General features: G+C 34.9%; 1 protein-coding gene and 1 non-coding gene across 8 annotated transcripts; both read right to left on the bottom strand.

The window, feature by feature from the left end:
- Nucleotides 1-24,145, bottom strand: SNI1 (negative regulator of systemic acquired resistance (SNI1)). 7 transcript variants are annotated; one of them, XM_086453509.1, is made up of 16 exons: nt 23,922-24,144; nt 23,746-23,812; nt 22,838-22,931; nt 22,675-22,758; nt 22,484-22,573; nt 21,450-21,497; nt 20,946-21,027; nt 20,798-20,847; nt 20,040-20,207; nt 19,882-19,952; nt 19,716-19,785; nt 14,033-14,098; nt 11,897-12,049; nt 2,963-3,090; nt 1,172-1,276; nt 1-337 (listed from the first exon to the last, which is right to left on the bottom strand). In XM_086453509.1, the coding sequence occupies exons 1-15, from the start codon at nt 24,025-24,027 to the stop codon at nt 1,198-1,200; spliced, it is 1,356 nt and encodes a 451-aa protein (XP_086309635.1). In that variant the 5' UTR covers nt 24,028-24,144; the 3' UTR covers nt 1-337; nt 1,172-1,197. The 7 variants fall into 7 exon arrangements, with proteins under 7 accessions (XP_086309635.1, XP_086309633.1, XP_086309634.1 ...); XM_086453507.1 differs by lacking the exon at nt 1-337 and adding an exon at nt 835-1,089; XM_086453508.1 differs by lacking the exon at nt 1-337 and adding an exon at nt 835-1,085.
- Nucleotides 24,146-24,208: 63 nt separating this feature from the next.
- Nucleotides 24,209-24,281, bottom strand: TRNAE-CUC (transfer RNA glutamic acid (anticodon CUC)). Its single transcript has one exon. It is a non-coding gene; the product is annotated as a tRNA-Glu (tRNA).
- Between the last annotated feature and the right edge of the window lie 1,206 nt (nt 24,282-25,487).

Below are 25,487 nucleotides of genomic sequence, written 5' to 3'. Positions count from 1 at the left end.
TCTAATTTGAGATAGCATGTGTGACTTCATTTTTTCAGGCCTTATTTTCAAGGGTCAAAACTTATCGTATTAAATTGATTTTTGTATCATTTAAAAGTTTATTAAATTACCTATCCAACGAACTCAAGATTTTACAAATCCAATATATTTTTAAAAAATTTATGATCAAACATGATAGGATATGAATTCTACACAGGATTAACGTATCAAATGTCAAAAGCGTCCATGTTTTATCTTGAAAATTGACTTGGACCTCACTTGGTGATTCTTTGTCACGGCCAATAAAGCTTCAGGACCACGGATTTCGGTCACTCGTGCTTTTATCTTCTGTCATGCCCTAGAAGAGAAACTGATGTTAGGCAATGCAAGTTTAGATATGAATCATCCATGGAGCATCAATACTTCGAACTAGCATTGGAGAAAATATCTCCATCTGTATGGCACAAGAAGGTATGAGATATAATTGTTGTATTACAGAAAAGTCACAAAAGATCTTAACTGTTCCACAACTTTTTCTTCTGGCAATATTTATTTCAGGATCTATGATCAAAGAAGACGAGTAATGCCACACTTGAGTTTGGTGGATGCTACAAGGCTTTACTATAATCCAAGTTAAGCTGCAAACCATTCAGATTCATACCCTCACTAACAGCATTGTTTTACCGTTTGTTTGTTATCCCGAGTATATTAGAATTTTGGTACTTCATTACTTTTAGAGATCACTCTTCCAAAATGAAATTTGATTATATCTAATGAAATATCTCTTGGAATAGGTATACATTTTTTTCCACAAAAAAAAAAAAAAAAAAAAAGAAAAACTATTCAAAGTAAACGTTTATGATAAAGATTTGATAATACCAACGAACTTGCACACCCCCTTTTCTATCAAATATCTTAACCAGCAGGGCATGTTACATCAAACTTCTTGAGTCCATACCTCTACAAAAATTGAGCCCAAAAATAATAATAATAATAATCAACACCTCGTTGAGATTCCTACTTCAAAAGCAAGTTAAAACATTTTTGGTGGATGTAGTTCTCGCTACGTGTTCACATTTCTTAACACCCTTCTTCTCACACATGTCCTGGCTACATCATCCCAGACATTCTTTAAGGTTTATTTAAATATTTGAAAACCAGAACTGAACTGTACAAAGAGTACTGGGATTACCTGTAACTCTCTACTCAATGAAACTCTTATGATTTTGATTTTGTTGAGACGATCATTGCTGCAGTAAACAGTGCTTCCTTTCCAAATGTTGTCATCTCCATTTGCCTACAAAGCGGAAACAGAAGTTCGTATGTACAAGGTAATAAATATGGTAAAATGGTTGAGTGAGCCCCCTCTCACAAACGATTTGATAAATGAGAGAGTATAAAATGGCCACAAACCAATTCAATTAGGAGAACTTCTATTGGCACCCCAGCTTTTACTTATTACACCCCAACCAAATTTTAAAAATAAAAAATTAATAAGGTGAACTATTATCTCACATTACAAAAGAATGTGAAGAGCACGAGATCAACATCAAGAGGTTGGACTAGACAATTGTCGTTTATGTCAACTTGCTCTTTTTGATGGGTTTTTTTTTAGTGGCAATTCTAGGCTTTGTTTTATTTATTTATTTATTAATCTTGTGCAAGTATTATGAAGATAATTTTTTTTTTATACATGGGTATCCAGATTTAGTCTGACTAATCCCATGGACATGCCCGTCACCCCTTCCAGCACGTGTGAATTTTTAGTTGGGAAGTGATAAAAAAAAAAAAAATTAAAGTAATTAGGGTGTAATAAGTAAAAGTTGGGGTACAAATATAATATCTCTAAATTAGAGGATGGATGGTTGAAATGCCTTTCATGTAGTTCTATTACATGCTACTTAGTAGTTGATAAGAGTGTGTAATCATAGTACAACACATTTAAGCCAATGGGGTATTGGGTGAATATCTCATTCTGAGTTCCAAGAACTCCCTTACGTGACATTGAGAGTGATTCTTGATTATACATGTGTTTTGAGTCTACAAAGATTATCATACCCAAGATCATAGGGATAGATGTGATACTATTAAATAAAACTTATTACATGGAGTCCATTTTTTACTTCAAGAAATCTTAGTTTTTAGTTTGATCAAGAAGCCAAATATGATTTCTCAGTTGGTTTATTTTGATAATAATTAGTTTTGCAGGTTATATTGTAATGGAAAAAAGGAACAATCCTCAAATTTCTTTCAAGACTTCATTTAAAAAATTGTTATATTCATAAACAAGCAAAGGGTGTAAATATTCATTGACGTAGACAGTTGTGACATTTCAACGGAGAGAAAATGCATCTTGTTTATGACAACGTATGCCTGATATTGCAGTCAACGCAGATGAAATACCTGAGTGTACCATGATTTCAAATCTCATCCGAGACCTAGCAACTCACTCGAGTCATCTCAGTATCATCCATGAATGAGATGAATAGACAAGGAGTCCCAACTATGCGGAATCTAGCGAGATAAACGAGAAGACTCGACCGAGTCAACCAGGATTTTGTATATTTTAATGAAAAATGATAATAAAAAAAATTTACAATTTAAATACATAATATCTAAATAAAATATGATTTTAAGATTAAATATCTTCTAATGAAGCTTATTTTATAATAAAAAATATAATTATTTTCATATAAACATATGATTTTAAATAATTGTAAACCGAGTTAAATGATTTATCTTATCCAAGACGAGAGATCAAATCGAGATTTGAAACCATGGAGTGCACTTTTGAATTGACAATGAAGAGATAAAACATGGATCTTGTGTCTTACGACCTTTAAGTACATGTTTTTTCAGATTAAACAAAATAATGCATGCAATTTTTCACAACAACAAGCTATAAAAATTTCTGGAAAGAGTGTATAGAAATCAAAGCAGAAGTGAAGAACAAGTATCACATGAAAATAATGGTGAGACTTACTTGTCTATTTTTCTGAGAGTATGAAAAGTAGAAATCAGATCCTTGCATATCTGCACAAGAGAGCTATCTCCATTGTTTTCATTTGAACAAGCAATGAGTTCAGTATGATGTTGTAGAGACAAATAGGCCTGAAGGAGAATAGTAGTTAAAAGAACGTTAATAAAGTAGAAGAAAAATTTAAATGACCAACTCAATTTCTAACAGAAGTTCCATCATCATCACTACCAAATGCCACAACCAATTATTTGGGGGCCCACAACATGAACCTCATCCTTCCATACAATTCTATTTAGAATCATATCTTCTGCTAAAGTGTGTCATCTTTTCTTACTACATCAACACATATCCTTACTAGCCATCTACTCACCCATTTGGAGCCTTCAATCTGAACCCAAGCCCTCCTCATGGTACCATCATCAGGCTTCTTGTCCATATCTAAACCATCTCCATCAACTTTTCTTTATTTTGTCGCCTATCAGGGATAATCTTAGATTCCCTCAGATGTGCTTATCCCTAATTTTATCCTTCACAGTTTTTAGACTCATCATCGATCTCTACAGATTCAACAATGCTATCACTTATTCTACAAACAATATTTTGTCCTGTAAATAATACCAATCTCCTCGTTTCCTTGTAAAGTTTAGTATTTAGTTTGATTGGCATTTCTGAAAAAATGCCACCTAGACATGATCACTTAAGCCAACTAGCTCTAATCCTATGTAGGGCTGGCATCGGTTCGGTACTGGATCAGTATCAAACTGCTACCGATCCAAAAACTTTACCCTATGAACCAAATCCGATGAGAAATTAGGGTCTTGCGATCGACATTCTAAGAATCCGAGAGAGAGAGAGAGAGTCTGGAGGGGATGCATCTTTTCCATTAAACAAAGAGGAAGACGTTTTGTATTAGGTCATATCGGTTTGGACTTTTTACGGATCGGATTGATGTTAATCCGAAATCGATCTGAAATTTATCGAATCTTTAAATTGTAATGGAAATCCGATCCAAACATTCAAAATCCAGCTCTGAATCCTATTTTTTCGGATCAGATCTGATATTGGACAAAAATTGTATCATTGCCAGCCCTAATCCTAAGTGTAACATCTCCGTCTATCTTCCCCTTTTTAGCGATTATTGAACCTTGGTGACATCTCTATCTATCTTCTCCTCTTTCAGGGATTATTGAACCTTAGTAACACAATTGGAAATACGAACAGTCCTAACTACCATATCACATTTTCCATACCCATACTAAGGTTGTATAACATATACTCTACCTAGGTCCAACTTATATAAAAAAAACCCTTGGTTTCCAAGATTGTCCTTCATATTTTTAGTTTTGTATTTGGTCCCGCTTTAATCTCATCAACCAGCTCTTATATCGCATTATCAAGGTATCCCCCATAATGTGATAAAAGAGTGAAGGCCAAAAACAAAAACAAAAACAAAAACAAAAACAAAAAAAAGTTTCATTGAAGTTAAATGATAATGAAACAAAAGCAACTATATAAAGTAAAGGATCTCATAATATTTCATTTTGATTGAATCACGATAATGAGACTGATCTAGCTTTATGGACTTGATTGTTAGGCAATCAAGAAACAACACATTCATATACTGAACTCAGCAAAGCTGAGAATGTTGATAAATGAGTGAAAAGAAAAAAAAAAGATAAAATTTAAAATGAACACAGTCATGAAAATATAGAAACATATTAAAAATATCAATAATAATATAAAAAGAAAAAGAAAAGAAACTAGAAACTTATAAAAATATATGAATTATTTATGTTTTAATTATTAAATGTATATGCATTGGGAGAAGAGAAAAACCATATATTCAAATGGTTTGTTTGGAACTAGGCATTTGAAAACGAGAAATTTTTATTTCTGGACAATAAGATTCTTGAACATGAATATTTCCATGCATGGTGGCAGCCAGGAATTGTACAAAATTCTTTTGAATTGATTAGGTCAAAGGTAGTGGATTTTTACGAAGATTTGTACAAGGAAAGACGTGTGTTGGCCTCATCTGGATCTTTTGGAGTTTGAGACTATATCTTTAGCAATGTTAAATAGCATATGCAACCATGTGCGACCAACACATGCTGTTTGCATATGCAATTTTGCACATCGCATATGCGATGGCATATCTTGTAAGAAAAAAATTGAAAAAAAAATGCAGAAAATTATGTCATCGCACACAAAAATATGCCATCGCATATTGGCAGATAGCATAATTGGGGTATGTGACTGTTACATATGCAATTTTCACTTTGAAAATAATATATGTGACTGCATTTGACAACACTGATCTTTAGTCCAAAGGGAATGGTTTGAGAGGCCTTTTGAGGTGGAAGAGGTGTTCAAAGCGGTGTAAGAGATGAATGTGGACAAGGCTCCGAGCACTGATGGTTTCACAATGGCTTTTGGCTTTTTTTTTTTTTTAAGTTGTTGGAGCACAATGTGTGAAGACTTGATGAGAGTAGTAGTGGATCTTCAAGAGTGAAATTTTCTAGATTACGGTCTAAACGATTCCTTTGTGGCGTTGATCCATAAGTTCCTAGGAGCAGTGGAAGATTTCAGACCGATAAGTTTGGTGTGCTCTACTTACAAAATCATCTCTGAAATTTTGGAAGTAAAATTGAAAGTAGTCCTAGTAGGCTTAATAGGTCATGAACAAGGGGCTTTCATCAAAGGCAAACAAATCCTTGATGGTGTACTTATCGCAAATAAATGCATAGATTCAAGACTAAAGGAAGGAATCTCGGGGTTGTTGTGAAAGATTGACATTCAAAAAGCTTATGATCATGTCAATTGGAATTTTCTGAGGTACATGTTGAGACAGATGGGTTTTGGGGGAAAGTGGATTGGATGAATAATGAAGTGTGTTTCCTCTACCTCTTTCTTGGTCCTTATCAACAGGAGTCCGACGGGTCATTTCAATAGTTCCAAGGGCTTGCAACAAGGGGATCCACTGTCACATTTTCTTTTCGCGTTCATGGCAAAAATTTTAGGCAAGTTGATCAAGAGAGAAAGAAGCATTGGTGAGTTGGGAGGTTTTCAAGTGGGGGTGAACAAATATCGTTCTTATAGTTTGTGGATGATATTCTTATTTTCCTTGAGGCCTCCTTAGATCAGGTAAGATTCTTGAGGGGGTTTCTTTGTTGCTTCCATGGGAACTCGGGTCTGAGGATAAAACTAGGAAAATCAAAGTTTTTCGCAATTGGTCAAGTTTCGGAAACTCGTAGAAGGGTTGTAATGTTTGGGTGCTCTCAGGGTTTCTTTCCTTCTGTGTATCTAGGATTGTCTTTGGGGGCAGGTTCGAGGTGTAAAGAAATTTGGGAGCCCATCACGGAAAAGGTGGAGAAGAGGTTGAGTTCGTTGAAAGCAAGGTATTTTTCGAAATGGGGCAAAGTCACGCTGATCAAAAGTACACTTTCGAGCATACCGGTTTATCAATTATCCTTGTTCCCCATACCAAAGAGTAGAATTAAAATTGGAAAAAATGCTTAGGGATTTTCTGTGGAACGACAAAGAAGGGAAAAGAAAATTCCATTTGATTAAGTGGAAGGTGATTTGTTTGCCAACGAGAAATGGAGGATTAGGCATAAAAGGTTTTAAGTTGATTAATGTGGCCCTTTTAGGGAAATGGTTATGGAAGTTTGATCAAGTCTTCGGAGAAAGGTTACTAAGGCAAAGTATGGGGAAAAAATCCTTAGGTGGGTGAGTAAAGAGGTGAAGCCACCCTTCGGGTATTAGCTTGTGGAGGGGCATTATGAGTGTTAACACGAAGTTTAGAGAACGGGGAGAGGATTTGTTTTTAGGAGGATAATTGGTGTGATAGCTCTCCATTATCCTTTCAATTCTCAACGCTTTATGCACTATCCTTGAAAAAGAAAAATCAAATTGCTGACTCTTTGAACCATTCTAGGTTAGGGACATCTTGGAATTTTGGCTTCAGAAAGGGTTTTAATGATTGAGAGATTCAAGAGTAGGCAGAATCGACTTTCAAGCTTAAGTAGAAAACAATAAAATTGTTAGAGATTGATAAGAGGGTATGGACATGCACAAAGGACAAAAACCTCACGGTAAGCTCATTTCACGACTTTGTTTCACCACAAAGGGTACTTTCTTTCCTAGTTGGCCCCATTAGGGCCTCAAAATACCCTCGAAGGTCTTTTTTTGAATTTGGTTCTGCTTCGGGTAAAATTCTCTCTTTTGATAATCTTATGATAAGGGACTTTGTCGAACCGCTTTTGCTTCATGTGTAAAAGGAATGGGCATTAGGTTTTCCACATCTTGATTCACTATCCACTTGTTCATAGTTTATGGGTCAATTTCTTATTTCTTTTTAATTGCTAATGGATGTTTCCAAATTCAGTGTTGTCATTATATCAAGTGTGGAACCGTAATGTGTTTTCGGGTAAAAAATATGCCATATGCCAGGTAACATGGGGAGAAAGAAATCGAAGTGTGTTCAATGGGCATGTTGTGGAGCTTCAAGGTTGGAGGTGTTGGGGTTCATATTTTTTTTTGGAGCAAACTGGATTCAGACTCCAAGGGGTGTTCTTTGATGATTTTGTGTTTAAATGGGAATCCTTATGCTCAAATTAACATTGTATTTTAACTTGTGGTTTGTAATTTAACTCTTGTATTGTAGTAGGTTATCTCAACCAGTTGTTTCTATAATTAATAAAATTCAGTCTACTTATATTTAAAAAAATTTGCAATTTGAATACATAAAGAAATTGAAGTTCTTGCATAATTGATGCCATTAACATGTGCATAGAGGGTCTTTTGTCACACAAGTTGACTCAAGCAAGGACCAGAGTCCATGTTGGATGGACCCACTTGGATGCTAGAGGATAAAAATACTACTAGAGGATCCCAAGTAGTGTATATATAACAAAAAAAAAAAAAAATTCCAACATGAATTTTTGGCACAACATTGTAGAGACCGTATTGAGAAAATTTAAGAGATGTTTTGTAGTGACGAAAGCTTAGGATCATGGAGATTATCCTCACATGAAAGCAATCAATTTTAAAATTCTAAGTCTTATTAGTTAGAGACCAAGAATCAATCAATAAGAGTAAAAGGAGAAGAAAATATGAAGAAGAGAAGAAACAAGGAGAGGAAGATAGGAGAAAAAGGGTCGAAATCCGATTAATAAGGTAACAAGCAGCTGCATTTGCCCAATAAGATTTGGGAACGTATATGTCAAACCATAAGATGTGAGTGACATCCAAAAGATAATGGAGATTACGCTCGGCAATACCATTTTATTGGAAAGTGTGTGGACAAGTAGTCTGATGGATAATACCATGGTCTCTGCAGAAATCAAACGTACAGTTTTGAGTGTACTCAAGGGTATTGTTAGAACAAAAAAATTTAACACATCATTCAAATTGGACAAATATTTTATTATAAAATGCTATAAAGATTTTGGGTAGTTAAGAACAATCCTTCCTTAAAAATAGCCAAGTCATTTGAGAATAATCATCCATAAAAATGACAAAATAAGAAAAATTAGAAGTACTCTTTATCCTTGCAGGACTATAAATGTCTGAATGGATAACATCAAAAGGACTCAACTGACGACTCTCTAAACTAGCATGAAACTACTACAGTGATGCTTGCTTAATTGACAAGCCTCACATTCCAAAACTGAAATAGGACTCAACATTGGAACAACTTGACACAACTTCTGCAATGACGGGTGACCCAAGTGATAATGTTATTGTAGAGGAGAGAAAATAACACTCAAAGTAGGAAATAACTCATCATGGTCTAGAAAATACAGCTCATTATGCTCATGCCCTAAACCAATCACCTTCTTCGTCCTGAGGTCTTGAAAAATACAAGAGGTAGGAGAAAAGATTATAGAACAATGCAGTGATTTTGTTAGTTGACTCACAAAACGAAGATTAAATGGAAACTCAATAACAAATAAACCAGAAGTTAGTGTCATGAAATTGGTGGGATGTAGATCACCAGTTCCAAGCACCAGTCGAAAAGAGCCATCAACTAATACAATATGAGATTCAGAGGAGCACAAATTAGAAAAGATTGAGGAGATGCCAGACATGTGAGCACTAGCTCCAAAATCAATAACCCAAGATGAAGGGGATTGAATACCTACACAAGCAGATTTACTTGCGTATTGGCCATGGTTGCGGTTGGAGCAAATGAAGGAAAGGGTAGATTCGACAACTTTTGGAGGATTTGATTGAGCTAAGTAGTAATGTTGTCCTAAGACTTAGAATTAGTAACCATGGTCTTGGGAGCACAGGGCTTAGTAACAGAGGTTGAAGACATAAACGAATGCTTGGTGGGCATAATCAAGACGTCTCAATTTGTCCCAACAGTAATCCTCTATATGCCTAATCTTTCCACAATAGTTTCACTTCCAACTGGATCTATAAGTACCACAGCCAAAGCCACCACCACTACCACGTGTGCCACTATGGCCACCACGATTACCACCCATGGGAACCCAAGTAGCCATCGATGTGTACTAAAAGACAAGTTGACAAACTACCCAAAAATCATGAACAACCAGCACTAATAATCCACACAAAAAAACTGCGTAGAAACCTGATAGAGAAAAAAACAGCACCTTCGCTAAAAGTTAGAGAGCGAAGAGATCTAATAAAAAATATCAAAACACACCGAAGAGCAAAAACACCGTTAAAGTAGTAAGAATAGGTGTAAAAACACCTATGAGATGGGCGGCAATGGTAGATGACAAACCCAGGCCGCGATTTTAAAAAAAATCAAAAACCTTGAAAACGGCCAAAAAACGACCTAAACACCAACAAACGCAGAAAATCTTCCAATAAAGCTCCCAAAACTAATCACAAATCCCAAAAAAAAAAAAAAAAAACAATCACAACAACTCACAGCCACCAACAATGCTCTAAATACACATTTAGGGTTTCACTTGTAACACAACTATGGATGAAAACCGTTTTTTACCCAAAACTACAGAAAATTAGGTAAATAAGATAAAAGAATAAGAGAAGAAAACCTTTGATACCAAATTAGAGACCAAGAATGATGTAGCAGAGCGTGAAGTAAATCACGATTATGAACAAGGAAGATCATCGTCTTCAACCGATAGGATTACTAGAATCCACAAGAGGAAAAGGTCTGAAACCTTTTTAAAAAAATTAGAATTTATTTATTTATTATTATCAATTTTCGGATTTGGAGCTCCTTATATAGATAACTCCATAAAAACTTAGAATCCTACTAAAATACTAAAAATTAACATTCCTAAGCTATCTATAACATAATAGCAACTTTCTAATCTTATTGCAACTCAATTTGGATACTTCTAAGCACTTCTAATTACAATCTAAATAATTAAAACGAATTTAAAAAAAAAATTAAAAACTAACAAGGAATTGTACTCCTAACATAACTATGAAATTGAAATCTTACTAGAACTAGAAATAGAAATCCTACTAAAACTCTAATTAGAATTGTAGATGTCTTAAGTCAAAGGATCAATCCAAAAGAGAAATATGAGAGAAGAAAAGATGAAGAGGAGATAGAAGGTCGAACATGAATAGATTCACCCCTCATATTCTATATTTATATTATAAAAGCATGTGGGGCCCACTTACACTTAAATGAAGACGTGGGCCCACCCAATAGAAAATAACTCTAACACTATCAAATGTGGACTAAAGGTACAATATGAAAAGATTCCATAATTTTTCAATGTGAACTCCACGTGTCCTAGAATAAGAATATTGGAATGGGCTATAATGGTCCTTACAGTAGAGCATGAATAGGCCAGACTGGAGTCGGATCTGTGTATCGTAAGATTAAGCACTAACCACATTCAACCCACTTTGTCCGACCCAGACCCGAGCAATTACATATCATGCAATGTCAACTTTATTGTACATGGATCAGATGAGGGTTAGGCTGGGGGAAACCAAACAAGAGAATTCAAGACCCAGATCCAAATCTGATTTGTATCCAAGTGCCCAAACATATGAACCAATCTTGACTTGGAAGTGACTAGCATCACTGCCTCCAGTTCCGCATTTTGATGGTCCAAACCCGATATAGATGAATTCAAGTTGGGTCATCTTTTGCATCAAACCCAACACATTTCATGCCCTATTTCCATGGGGGAAGAGGAGTAGTGTGTTCAAGTGTCCATGTTTTGTTCCCCTCTCAATCAAAGTCTTCCCCAGGAAAGGAAAAAAATGCTAGGGAATTGATAAGTTTATGGGGGAAAATATCCAATAATTCACAGAATTTGGTCCTCCTAAATGTGCCAAATTTAGACTTTGAAATTATTGAATTCAAGTCCATGTTCCCAAAAAGACACAAAATGTCTTTTCTTATTACTTTTGCAGCTCGAGTAATCTGAAAAAAACAATTAAGAAAAACCATAAACCAATTTAGATCAATGGTTGTTGGTCACAATTACTACCAAAAAGCTTATGTGAAAATCCTTATCTAATGTGAAGGATTTTGAATCTTCATGTTGGGTGTCCTTTTATCATCTCTATCCCTTTTAGAAGGGTAAAACAGGTCTCCCGGGTTCCATATATGGACGAGATATACTTCTTATGCAAAATAAAACCTATTTGTAGCGTATTTATATTATAATAACAATTAAGATTATTTCCACTGGAGAAAGAGATCTAAAGAGGGGGCAAATTAAGGGGAAAAAAGGAAGCAAGGGGGCTTTTCATAGCCCTAAGACTGTTACCCCAAACATACCAATCGTCTTACCATGAACAACTCAAGATTGGAAATTTATGGCGTATATATCAGGAAATAATGGAATAAGATATTATGGAGTCCGTAGATATGCAACAGAATACACTTAAATAAACAAAGCAATTTAAATTCCGATTGACGTTAACATAATCGACGTATTTCACTATATAAGAAGAACCAATTACCTGAAAAGCATGTGCAAGAAGCATTTGAGCTACTTCGATGCTGAGTTTTTTGACAACGCTTCTTGCATTGGAGTCACTTGAAAGGCACCTCAAGACACCAACAAATGTTGCATCCTCCGAGGAATTATTTGACCTTCGAGTGCGAACGGATGGCTGAAATAAGAAACAAAAGAAAGAAACGATGAGGCTTCAACCAAGTTTCTAAATGGGGCATTCAGAAAGGCTTCAAGGTCCTGCTGGCTTTAGGTTTGAACGGAATAAGTAGGTTACAGTTCAGGCACCAAGCCAAGATTTTTAGCCAATTAATTTCAGCACTTAAAATATAGAGAATATTAATATAATAGGAATCATATGTATGTGGACATAGAATATTAATAAAATAGGTGTCAATGGGCCGTTATTCAGTGGGTTTTGTAGTTCATTAACAGATTGATTGAATTTTAGGGGATCAGAGTCTTTTATTTATCTTGTTTTTGTTATTTTGAATCATACTTGTTTTAGAAGTTTATTATTAGGTATTCAAGGTTAGTAGAAGGGTTAATGACAAAATAAAATTTTTACAACTCCATTGATTGGATATGGCGTGAGGCCATCTTGGTATGATTTCAAGTTCCAAGGTAATCTTTATCGCCTTCTTCATCTTTCACCATAATTTTTCAGTTTTTAGCCAATTAAGAGATCACCCAAACCTACCCTATTATATATAAAACCTATCCTTCAAAACTCATAGCCCAAAATACCTTTCTAAAGTTGACAAGTCTAGAATCGATAAGACCTAGGTTGTCCTACATCACATCAACCTGTCGATATAAAAGCATGAGTTTGTAAAGGCAGAAACTGAATTATCTAGATAGAATTGTGAATCTGTTGAGGCAAGAATGTAAACCAACAATTTTTCAGCATCAAGACCATAGATCCATGAATGAATAGCAGAAATAAGCTCAAAGTGGAAGAATGTGGTCTCTAAGACCTTTTATAATTCTCAAAGGGGGATTTAAATGTCTCAAATTTGTTTACATCGCTGCTAACCTTGTCTTCCATGAGGTCACTAAGCATATTTAAATCGAATGCATTTTATATGTGACATTATGATTGGCAAGATCACTAGTCCATACCCAAATCTACAGAACGAGTTGTTAATATTCTCTCAAAAGCCCTCCAAAGTCCATAAAAATTCATGCATGTGTCTATTTTGGGCATGTTTGACATACATGCTCTAACTTGAGGGGGAGTATTACATAAAGAAATATTGCCTACTTTGTTCATGTTGAAGGCAGTTTGATAACAACTCTTATGTAATCTAGATTATGGCTATAGAACATCAAGGGAATTTATGTACTTCTAAAGAGAAATTAATTAAAATAAACTTAGGATAGGGTTTAAGTTCTAATCTTTCTTTCTCCTCTCTCTTCTATTTTCTTTTCTACCCAAAACCTGTAGATACAATGTTAAATATAGCATCCTGAACATAGACTAGTCTATTACTGTTGACAAACCATTTACCCCAAAAGACTGATTTGATGGGGAAGATGCAACTATGAATATAAGAGGGTCATAGGTCGAACTGGAGCACAATATGTGAGCATGTGACACCTGAAAGCAGAGGTAGATAACACAACACTCAACACTTCCCCTCACCCATAAGGGTGGAAAATTCTTTTGAGGAGACTCGAATCCGTGACCTATACGAACCTAGCACTTTGATGTCATGTTGACAAACCATTTAACCCAATAGACCGATCTGATAAGAAAGGCGCAACTATGAATATAAGAGGGTCACAGGTTGAACTGGGGCACAATACGTGAGCACATGACACCTAGGAATGGAGGCGGATAACACAACACTCAACAATTACTAGTTGATTATATCACCCATTAAGTTTCAGGACGGGATTAACATAGCCTTCTATCATTGTGCCAGGGATGCATTAATAAAATTTCTCCTAGGATATGAAAATTTTACCATTATTAATAAATAAAACAACAACAAAAAATACACCCCTACAATCAATCATTATTCATTATTGCTTGCTTGAAGTGAGGAACAAGGAAACAAATAATATATACATATCTTAATTAAAAGAATTCCATTAAGCGATACAAAGATTCATTAAAAATATAAAAGGGATGGCTTACCTTTGTTACATACTTCCAAAAATACTGTAAAATTATTTCTAGTTTCCATTTAGGCTCAAAAAAGACCTACAAAAGAAAATAATTAAAAAATCCTCAAATTTAGTGTACAAAAAATTCCAATTGGTATATGCTCACAACACTTCCAATGTCATCATAGTTCAAAAAATTAAGGGCTGGCTACATGAATCATTTTCCTCATCCAATTTTTTATAAAGCAATCATCAATTAATAAACAATAATTTCAAAGAATAAAACATAAGATTTATGAACACTCAATCAAAAGAACTATTTGTCCATAAAAAGAAACCAAAACCTGATAATATTTGCACACTAATATAAAGTAAAGAAAATAAAATGGGGAACAGATTATGTTGACAGGTGAATTAACTTTAGCTTGAAAATGTCCGACTTAAGCTACTAAGTTGTGATTGGCAAAGAAATAACAATGTTGAACCCTCAATACTAGGAAAATTTGTTACAAGAATGTATTCTTCTATGGTTAAATTGTTTTGGGCTTACCAATATGGCAATATCCTTCAAAAGTGTCATATATGCAAATGCAAAAAACCTATGGCACTTTCTAGGTCATGCGCAAATCCTGCCATAATGGTTAATGCTCGCATGTTGCAATTTTCAGGATGTTTGGAGTCACAAGATATTTGCACAGTAACTTGTCCATGCAGTTCCAAATGTGCACCCTCTTTAGAATTCTTTTCACCCCTTCTAGGAACTGAATTTCCGCCAATCAAGAGAATCCTACACCAACCTCCCAACCTTCATTCAGCTTTAAACACCTCTTTGTTTTCTTCATTTCTTTCATTCACTGTAGTTCTCTATACTTTTTTCTTTAATCTACTGCAAAACCATGATATTGGTATCAACTTCAACCATGAATAGACCCATTCATTGTTAAACTTATTTGTCTACAAAATCAAAATTATAATACCAACTTGCCTACAAAATTGGGTCTGCAATAACCAACTATCCTAAAACTATGCTGATAATTCAATGTTTTAGATTTATTTCATTGATCACTGTTTGAATTTCTTAATTTTCTTTAGGTTTTCTTGGTTTATCACTGGCTGATTCTCATATTTCGAAATTTTATTGAGACAATTAATGTCGTTGATCAATGTTTGTGTTGTTGGATATTAAAGTAGGTCAAATTATGAGTATTAGTTTTGAAATTTTGACTGTGATATGTGGTTGCTTTCCCTAATTGCAAGACAATTATTGTGGGAGACAATAATTGTGATTAATCTATGTTTCCCTTGATGAGATAGAAATTTTGGAATGTAAATTTCCTTGATGAAATGGTTGTCTTTTCTTAACATGTGCATGCTATTGTGTATGCGATATAGCCAACCCCACATCTTTGGGATAAGGCCTTGAGGAGGATGATGCATACATGCTATTTATGTGGATGGGCAATTGATATTTTTCTAGTGTACATAAGTTACAGATAAGAATTGAAAACAGGAAAGGGCATCAAGTTCTAGTGCAATTCCAAGATTGAAAGTAGATGGGACCCATAGCTCAATTGGTTTGACACATTGAAAGAAACTTTGAGGTCATGGGTTCAAGTCCAGCTTACCCATCCAACTACTATTTGAAATTAATTATAGTAGTCATATACATAGTCTCTCATGTTTTAGACTCTAAATCTCAATCTTTGCATGACTAAACATTGACGCTTTTGACCTTGAGAACCCAATCCCGTATAACTGATATCTTATCAGTATTTTGACCATTACTTTCTCAAAACTCATCGAAATTACAAAATCTTGGTCTCATTTGATATGTAATTGAATAACCTTCAAATGACATAATACGACAAGTTTTGACCTATCAAAATAAGGTCTAAAGAAAACTGACGTGAATAGTATCCAGACTCAAATCGAATTCCTAAAATAACCTCAAACAAATAAAAAAAATACTATTAGATCACCGACATCCGTCCAACTCATTAGTAGGCTATAAAATCAACTAAATAATGACCCAAGATCTCTGATGTCCCTATCAGCGGCACACAGTGAAAAAAAATTTAGAAGAGACTCAAAGACTTTGAGTAAGTCGAATGGCTTCTTAAACTGATTGAGAGGCAAGGAAACCTAGAAGTGAAAAAAAAAAAAAAGGAGTCACAAGGCATTGGAGTGTTGAGTGCATATTTTCCTCCACTCTTGGGTATGTAATGCTCCAGTTCAGCCCTGTGACCCTCTTATATTCATAGTTCTCCCCCTCTCCAACAGATCGGTCTTTTGGAGTAGTGGGTTGGTTGATAGAAAATACCCCCAAAAGAAGGGAATGGTGAAGATGTTGTTGGACAGCCCAACAATGAACATGGAGATGGCTCAATGAACCTTGAAGGTAGATCGCAGGTATTTGCAAAACATTGGATTGTTAATAGGTAGCAAGTTTGACTGGAGACACACACAAATCGCAGTGGATGATCTGTTGCGTGAATTCTAGAGTGAAACAAAATTGAACCTTGTGATGATATGGGAGACATCACTAAGGTCTCATGGATTTTGAAGGTGGTATAGATTTTAAGGATTTTTTACTATTTCAAATTGTATTACATGCCTGAAGATTGGAGAGTCAGATTTGCAATGATGAAGTTGATTGGCCATTCCAAGTTATGGTGGAGGAATTTGGAGAGAAGGCATTATAACTTGCGGGCAACCATAAGTTACTCCTAGGGAAGAGATGAAGATGCATCTTGAGAAGTACTTACATATTGATTTTCAGGATGAACTCTATGATCAGATGTTTCTTTTATGACAAGGAAGTTCAACAGATATGGAGCATATGCGAAAGTTTAATGAGTTGAGCATTAGATGTGAAAATATCAAGAATGATGGGTAGAAACTTGTTCATTTCAGGAATGGGCTAAGTCTTGAGATTAAAAGGGAGTTGGCTAGTATGCACATCTATATTTCGAAGATGCATTAATAATGCTTGAATGTTACTTATTTTCACATAATTATCATAAGCATTATCATGTTAATAGTCCAAACATTGTTTTAAGTTCATTATGCGATAGTTTTCTTAATTGTAAGATAATCTCAATCATGGAGATTAATATTGGAGACTATGAGCATGATGGGCCAATTTTGAGAGTGTAGGTGATTGTTTGGAGAGATCCCAAGGTTTATCTATGGATTATAGGGTTCTAGGAGAGAGATAGGGGCCCATATCTACAAGTTTCTTCAAATGGGCTTGTGGAGGCCCTTAAGTACTTTGTCACCTTCTAATTGGAGATGGGCCACCCAAGCCTATTTAAAATCCTCTTTTAGATATTGAGTTCACTCTCCTTCAAAAGTCACAAAGAACTATTAGATCTTCCTCGAGTACACCACTTTTATCAATGCAAAGAGAATGCATCTACACCGTTGATCTTGGAACTATGACATGGCAAGATCTCACCACCTTGGGACATTCAAAATGGAGTCAAAAGTGGTAAGACATGGAGCAAATCATTGCCTTTTGCATGCATGCATATCCCAACTGCTCTCATCCTCTCTTTCTTCTTTGGATTCCACAACTCCTCTTATTGATTCTTCAATCCCTATGTCATACACACATTCACCAAGAACCAATGCCTCACTTATTGAGCTTTTCTCTACTATCTCTTCCAACTCCTCTCACCTAATTGTATCAAAATTGTAAGATTCTTTTTGACTACTTGGAGACCACACCCTTCCACACCACCATTACTCCCCACCTATGCATTAACCACCTCAACGTCCACATCATTTCCTTTTCTCTATTTAAACCTTTGATCCTCCACCATTTTCAATCTTTTGACTTGGACTCATTTCATTTGGAGCTAGGAGCTTAGAATATTTCTCCTCCTCCTCCTCTTCTTCTTCTACTTCTTCTTCTTCTTCTTCTATTTTATTTTCTTTTGTATTTATTATCTATGTCTTGTGTTGGCTTTATCATGCTAGACTAAGACCCTTGCTAGGGTTAGAGAGGATGTTCATTACCTTTCTCATTTTGACTTAGAAAGTGCATCCATGTATTTTGGGGCTTATTGTTGGGAGTTTTCTCTCACCACTTTTATGTCTTATTTTATATCTTTCATGGTGTATGTCATGTATACTCCATTTTTGGAACATTTCTAAGATTAATGAAGTAAAGAGGTATATGTTATCTTCTTGTGAGTTTTCTTGTGTTGTTATTTGATTTCTCCTGTCAAGCATGGGTAATGCTTAGGACACACTTTTATCACCCACACACTTAGTGCTTAGAGTATAAGAATACCTAAGTGGGAAAACCCTTATGTTTATTTAGATTTATTCAAGAGTTTTTATTGCTATACCTTAAGTGGAGAGCAACTTATTAGTTGTCTCTCCTTTCATTGGATTGCACTAACTAAGAAACAAATGAGAAGGGATAGACTACTCTTGATGCCTTAGCCCTTCTCTTCTGGATCTTACATCAAGCTTATCAATTTGCACACTAGTTAGTCACTTGCAACTTTTCCCTTTTTTCATCTTTTGGTTCTTGAGTCACAAACAAACTTCTTTTTCATCTTCTTTGTCTTTCTTTTGTAATAACCCTAACCTTATCTACCACCCCAATCCTTGTGTTCGACCCAAGTACTTCCTAGTTTTAGAACTTGTCTACAATCATCCATAGATACACTCCACTTTGTTACGTTACACCTTGATGTCTAGGGATCTTTAGTTTCATATATTTTACACATATAAGGAATACATTCTTGTATTTCCTAATCATTTCGAGAATGCACATTAAGGACGTAACATGCATTTCAAATGTCTATGAACGTCGAGAAGAACATGAAGGTGGTAGAACTTCTAGGCCACCTATCAGGTCTAGACCTTATCAAGTTGTTGAACATAAAGGGAAGGTCGTTGCAATGGAAGCTACAAAAAAATAAAAATGACACCAATTGTTACAAATGCAGCCGGAAAGATACTAGTATGCATTCCAATGACCAACTAAGAAACTTTAAGAATCTGCACATGGGAATTGAAAAGAGTGTTGATGCCCAGTTGACGGAAGATGAACCGACACAGAAGACAAGAAAATTTAATAATAACGCCAAATAGGAAGTGCTGGACAACTCGTATTTGTGTAGTTAGACAAGTAGTAACAATACCTAAGGAGGAAGTAAAAGAAGACTAGTTTGCACAACTATATTCACACCCTGATTATGAATGGTGGTAAAAAAAATATCACTGATTGTTAATGGAGAATACAATATGAATGTAACATCACAGTCCAGAATTGATTGCCCTCAATTGAAAATGCAGCCACAACCTTATCTTTAAAAGATTGCATAAGTAGATAAGAATACCATTCTGATGACTCAGAGAGAGAGAGAGAGGTATCTGGAATGTTTTTGTGGATTGTTTCTTGGCAAAAATTAGTAAGACAAAAGATTGGCAAAGTCTCGTCTTCTGTTTATGTTTGAGACTAGAACTTCTAAGGTTTTGAGTGGGACATACTGTAGAAATGGACCCAACACTTTTCCACAAAAACCCAAACACCCAAAACAAATTGTTTTTGCAAAAGTTAAGAAACATAGCATGCTGGACCAATTAAACTGAGAATTGCAATACTGAATACCAATCATAGGAAGCTTTTAGTGATGAGATCAGAATATAAGAATAATCATACGAAAAGAAGACATCTAAAGGCTCAAATGATTTACCTCGAGAAATGGAGAAAGAAAATCTTTATTGTAAGTAAGTTCATCTAGAATGATCTCTACAAGGGGAGTTCTGCACCAACATTCATTACAAAGATTTGATAAGCAAATTAGAAAAATGAACGCAATGTATCCAAACAAACTCTAATAAGCAAAACATGCAAAATACCTAACACCATCAGCTCTTGAAGTGCAACCTTGCATTTCTGCTTCCTTCTTTGCCATATCAAGCTCCATAATCTAGAAAGGTTCCAAAATACAGTTCTAGTTTTCAGTGGAATCGATGCACCAAAATTCCTCGAACAATGAAAACCAAATGAACCTCACCAGCATCAGAAGTTTCTGCACAGCTATATAAGTTCCCTTTTCTATTTCAATCAATGCAGTAGCCAGAGTTACATCACATTCATGGACTGTATTCCCTGAATGTGATTCTTTAGATATAATTGATAAGTAATCTTTCATTAAGCTTTTGTAACTGATCCTTCTTGATCCCTGCAAGTTATATCCACAGTGACAAAGTCAGGGTCCAGGAATAATTAAGCAAGAGAAAACTTCAGAAAAAGTATGCAAAAGTAAATAAAGTCGGGAAAACATCGGATAAATAAAAAAAGTAAAAATAATTATTTTAAGTATAAAATATGTATTTTATATGTAAATGAAAAAATAATACTTAAAAAAAATAATCTGTGATTTTTTCCAGAAATTATTGATTAAATTACGATTAATCGTGATTTTTTGTAAAATCAAAGATTTTTTCAAAAATGTCATGATTTTTTTATTTAATCGACAATCATAAAAATCTTGATTTAATCGCGATTTTAAAAAAAATCGCAGATTTTTGTCACTATATGGTTATATCTACCTATGAAATAAAAAATTTATATCCACTTTGAAAAGCTATGCATTTTAACAATTGGTCAACACAGAGAAATGCTTCCCTGAGAGGTTGTACCAGAAAGAACTATAATTTAAGGTAAAAGCAGATAATATATATCACATCATTTCAGTTGTTCCAAACTATCAATCATGAAAGAAAATATGTTCCATCAAACAATTCATAGCTCCGTAGATGAAAGGGATACCAGAAGCATGTTGAGAAAGGACTCGCGGAGAAGGGCCCAGTTCAGTGTGTCTGTAATAAAATGGTGTAGACTGCTTTAATATGGTCAATTTCCAATCGGTGACTTCAAATATCATGGCACAAAAATTGTTAGACCAGAATCAGCTTACCTTTATAAACAGTGTTACGAGGTAAGAAATCTCCTTCAAGAACATTCACAAGATACTGAAACAACAACATATCCCCCAGGAGCTGCAACAAGAAGATGTTAGACAATACAAGAATCATTTTTAAGTAATGCAGTTATTTCAAATTGAAAACTATTATTGTTGAAAGATGCTAAGTTAAGATAACAACATAAAATAACAGCACTACACCTGTTATTTCAAAATAGCATCCATTATAAACACTAAAGCGGGTCTGTAACAGCTGGGAACTATTTAAGAGAGAACGCATCAGATTTGGGTGTTATAACTTATAACAGCTATTATGTTGACCATAAATTTAAATCTTGAATCACCCCTATCAAGATATCTTGATGCAGTTTCTATGCAACATGAAGGTATATCTTACAAACTTACAACAAATTATGCCATGCCCTGGTATGCAAAAACTTGTTACAATACATTTGAAGAGATATGTGCTTACATATGTACATGAAATAGTAATCTAACCTTCATCCCGGACTCTTGAGCGATGTTCTGTGTTAGAAGAGAAAACCCCTGAAAATGGTTGAATCTAAATTTAAAGAACTTCAATAAAGGCTAAAATAATATACTTGGCTACTAAGAAATAAAGCATTGGCAAAAACAGTGAAAAATGATGCAAGAAACTATCATGCATCAATGGACTCAAAGGTTAAGAAAGAGACTAATCAATATTCAACTAGAATATGACTCAGGTAGTGAATCAATATATAATCTGTCTACTCTCTAATTACTGTAATTAAGGAAAAGGGAACAGGTTTTAAATCCCGCCCAAGACAATACCCTAATCTCCTCGCAGTGTGCCAATATTCCTTTTCAAGTTGTTGTACCAACATTTCAGTTCCCCAACTTGCCCAAGATAAGAGCGTAGATTTCCACGGCTTATCCTTTTGTTAAATGAATTACCCAACCAATCTTCATTCTTATAAAACAAATAGGTTTGGACACCATTTCCTTTGTAACTAATAAATAGGATTTGGTCCATGTCTTCGCATAAAAAAGGGTAAGTAAAGATGCAAGCTGTTATTACTTTGCCAAACAACTCTACAGGGCAATGCAACTAAAAGAGACAAGCCTCGTCTTGATTATACTCGTGTATGACTTCCACCAAGCATTACACGAAGAATAATTCTAAATACTAAACTGACTGAAAAAAGACACTCAAATACACTCAACTGACATGGAAAAAAATCTATGGTTTTATGCAGATTCGACGTCAGTTGAGTTTGTTTGAGTGTCTTTTCTTTTTAGTTAGTCTAGCACGGATCTTCAACAAAAATCATCAAGGGACAGTCAATCATTGGGCAATCTAGAGCAATCTGCATCAAGTATTCAACAATGATAAAGTTGATGTATCTAAACATCACAATGCATATAGCAGAAGAAGACTCCAGATAGATTCAATTTAAACATAAATTTGATTTTCCCGTTAGAGGTTCCTGCTAAATGCAAATGATGTGAACTAGAAAAAAAATATAACAACATATAATGCATAAACTCACAAAGGAGTCGAGTGAATCGCCGGAGTTTTTATAAGTTGCTTCTCTCTCACTATATGAATTTTCTGAGCCAAAAGCAAATGGGGACCAAGCCTACACATGCAACAAGGTGGAACTAGAAGTCAATCATTAGAAAGGCTATGTAAATAAAAGAGCATTTCAACGTTACCTTGTAGAAATAAGAATAAAAATACCTCTTTGACAACAACAATCTCAAACGATTCACTACAAGTCGACTTGGATGTGTCTGAGTGGGATAAATACACCCGAGGGAAACGCTGCATTAATGAGAAGGATATAACAATCTTTGAACATGAGATCTTAAAAAATTAACAACGTAAAGGAGAAATTGATTACCTTGTCTAACTCACTCAAGAGCTGGTAACTTGCCATAGTCAGTTCTATAGACGTTCCATCCTTGAGAATTTGGAAAATAGCCTCAAACATTTTGCTTTATCACCAAATTCGAACAAATAATCAGTTATGTGGACAAAGAAAGCTGTATCAAATAGCAATTCAAAACAACAAGAAAGAACTTCGAAAAAAAAGTGTGATGAATCGCGATAAACTAAATGGGTGAGTGGAGACAGATTTCGAACCAAGGCCATGTTATCAAAACACACTGAATTTACCAAATCAGCAAGCTTGCAAGAATAATATATAACTTATGAATCATCTAAAATACACTTTTGGTTTAAAAAAAACGTGATTTTAGGCAGAATTTAATGGAGGAACAAATTTCATTCAGCCAGACTCCAAATTAAAACAATTTGATAAGAATTTGATGATGAACGGTTCAGATGATCACTATGCTCTAACAATTTTTTACGTTTCAACTAAACTGAGAATGAGGAAATAATTGTAATTAAGAGGAAAATTCAATAAATCTTTCTTTTTGAAGATTCAATGGCTTAAAAGCAAGAATTTTTCAGATAGTTAACGTCAAGTAGTCACAGAATTCTCCGAAAATCACTGAATAAGGGACCAAATGATTAAACAAACGAATTAATAGAAATACAGTAAAAAATTTACCCTTCGACCTAAACATTTTATCTTCTTCAACCTACAAATCTCAAGAACAAGATAGAGTTCTTAGGGAGATTGAAAATAGGTTTCAGAAGAAATCCAAAAAAAAATCATTTGTAAAAAATCCCAAATTAACTAAACTGAACCCCCCGAATAATTGCCGAATCCAAACGTGGTTTACTATGGTGTCAAAAGGAAATATCGAAGAGAAAAACTGAATCCAAAGATCTTAAAAGTACCTGGTTGGAGGGATTCCAGTTTTGGCGACAAGTGAAGCTGCGCGAACAGCTTCGAGGAAGGCGAGTTCTAAGAATCAAACAAAGAAATTTTTTGAATCATAAAATAGCAGAAGAGGAGAAGAAGAATGAAGAGGAAACAAAAGGAAAAAAATAACAGATTTGAAGAAGAGTTGTACTATCGTCATTGACATCTCGAGTTTCTTTGACTCCAGAGAAGTCGAGAATCGCCATTGTGTTCTCTTCGATTCCTCTGTTTCTTCTTCTACTGTTGTTATTCTCCATCTCTATCTGCTTTTCTAACACAGAGAACTCCAAACCCTAACTTGTCTGCGTGTTTGTAGTTAGAAAGCTTTGTTTCCCCGCCAAAAATACACTCGTCAGGAAGAGAGAGTAGTTTTTTTTGGAACAAATTTCAATTGTGAAAGGCGAGAAAAAGAAAAAGAAAAAAAAAACAAAAGTAAGTTTCCGTTGCCGGGACTTGAACCCGGGTCTCTCGGGTGAGAGCCGAGTATCCTGACCAACTAGACTACAACGGACTTGGGACATAGGAACATATAATTTCTACACGTTACATAGAAAGAGGGAGGATTTCGATTTATTTCTTTGAAGGATGTCAAATTAAAATGATTTCACCAACTTATCCAAGTCTAGGAGGCTAGCAGGTAAGATGGCTAGTGTGATTTGTCCAACACTATGTTAATTGATTTGTTGCTTCTCTCTACTTGAATTCGAGCCCGTGAATCATGGTTCATTACTTTAAAATGAACTTGGTTTGTAGGGGTAGGTAGAGATCATTCATTTCTTGGTTTGCATTGGTTTTTTAATTAGATTGATTTGTTTGTGTGGTTCACTTGTACATATATATATATATATATATATAGGGTCCCTATCCGTGGCCAACAGTTTGGCAAACATTTTGGCAAACATTTTTTCAAAACATGGGTTAGAGGTCTTGGAATGGGCTGATTTTTGGTGAGGATGATCTCTACGGTGAGGAGATCATCCTCACCAAAAATCAGCTCATTCCAAAACTTCTAGCCCCATTTTACAAGTTGAAAAATCGTGAACCGTCCATTTTTTGTAAACCATTTTTGATGAGGTTAGAAGTTTTGGAATGGGCTGATTTTTGGTGACGATGATCTCCTCACCATAGAGATCATCCTCACCAAAAATCAGCCCATTCTAAGACCTCTAACCCATGTTTTGAAAAATGTGTTTGCCAAAATGTTTGCCAAACTGTTGGCCATTGATCGCTACCATATATATATATATATATATATATATATATATATATATATATGGGTCCCTTTCAGCAACAAACATTTTGACAAACATTTTGGCAAACATTTTTTCAAAACATGGGTTATAGGTTTTGGAATGGGCTGATTTTTGGTGAGGATGATCTCTACGGTGAGGAGATCATCCTCATCAAAAATCAGCCCATTCCAAAACTTCTAGCCCCATGTTAACAGGTTGAAAAATTGTGAACCGTCCATTTTTTGTAAACCATTTTTGATGGGTTAGAAGTTTTGGAATGGGCTGATTTTTGGTGATGATGATCTATTCCCTGTAGAGATCATCCTCACCAAAAATCAGCCCATTCCAAAACCTGTAACCCATATTTTCAAAAATGTTTGTCAAAATGTTTGTTGCTGAACATTTCCCTATATATATATATATATATATATATGTGGGTCAGGTTCAAGGGCCATATGAGAAAACATATAAGAAAACTTTCGACG

This window comes from Akebia trifoliata, chromosome 9 (genome assembly GCF_017979445.1).
Source record: "Akebia trifoliata isolate Shusen 1 chromosome 9, ASM1797944v1, whole genome shotgun sequence".
In the NCBI taxonomy this organism is placed as follows: Eukaryota; Viridiplantae; Streptophyta; class Magnoliopsida; order Ranunculales; family Lardizabalaceae; genus Akebia; species Akebia trifoliata.
The sequence above is the reverse complement of the archived record's forward strand: the minus strand, read 5'-3'. Positions and strand labels throughout refer to the sequence as shown.

Coding starts and splice junctions, on each gene's coding strand:
- SNI1 (XM_086453509.1), bottom strand. CDS start 24,027: ATGGAGAATAACAACAGTAGAAGAAGAAACAGAGGAATCGAAGAGAAC. Junction 23,813..23,921: donor TCGAGATGTCAATGACGATA/GTACAACTCTTC, acceptor TTTGATTCTTAG/AACTCGCCTTCCTCGAAGCT. Junction 22,759..22,837: donor TCTTGAGTGAGTTAGACAAG/GTAATCAATTTC, acceptor TCATTAATGCAG/CGTTTCCCTCGGGTGTATTT.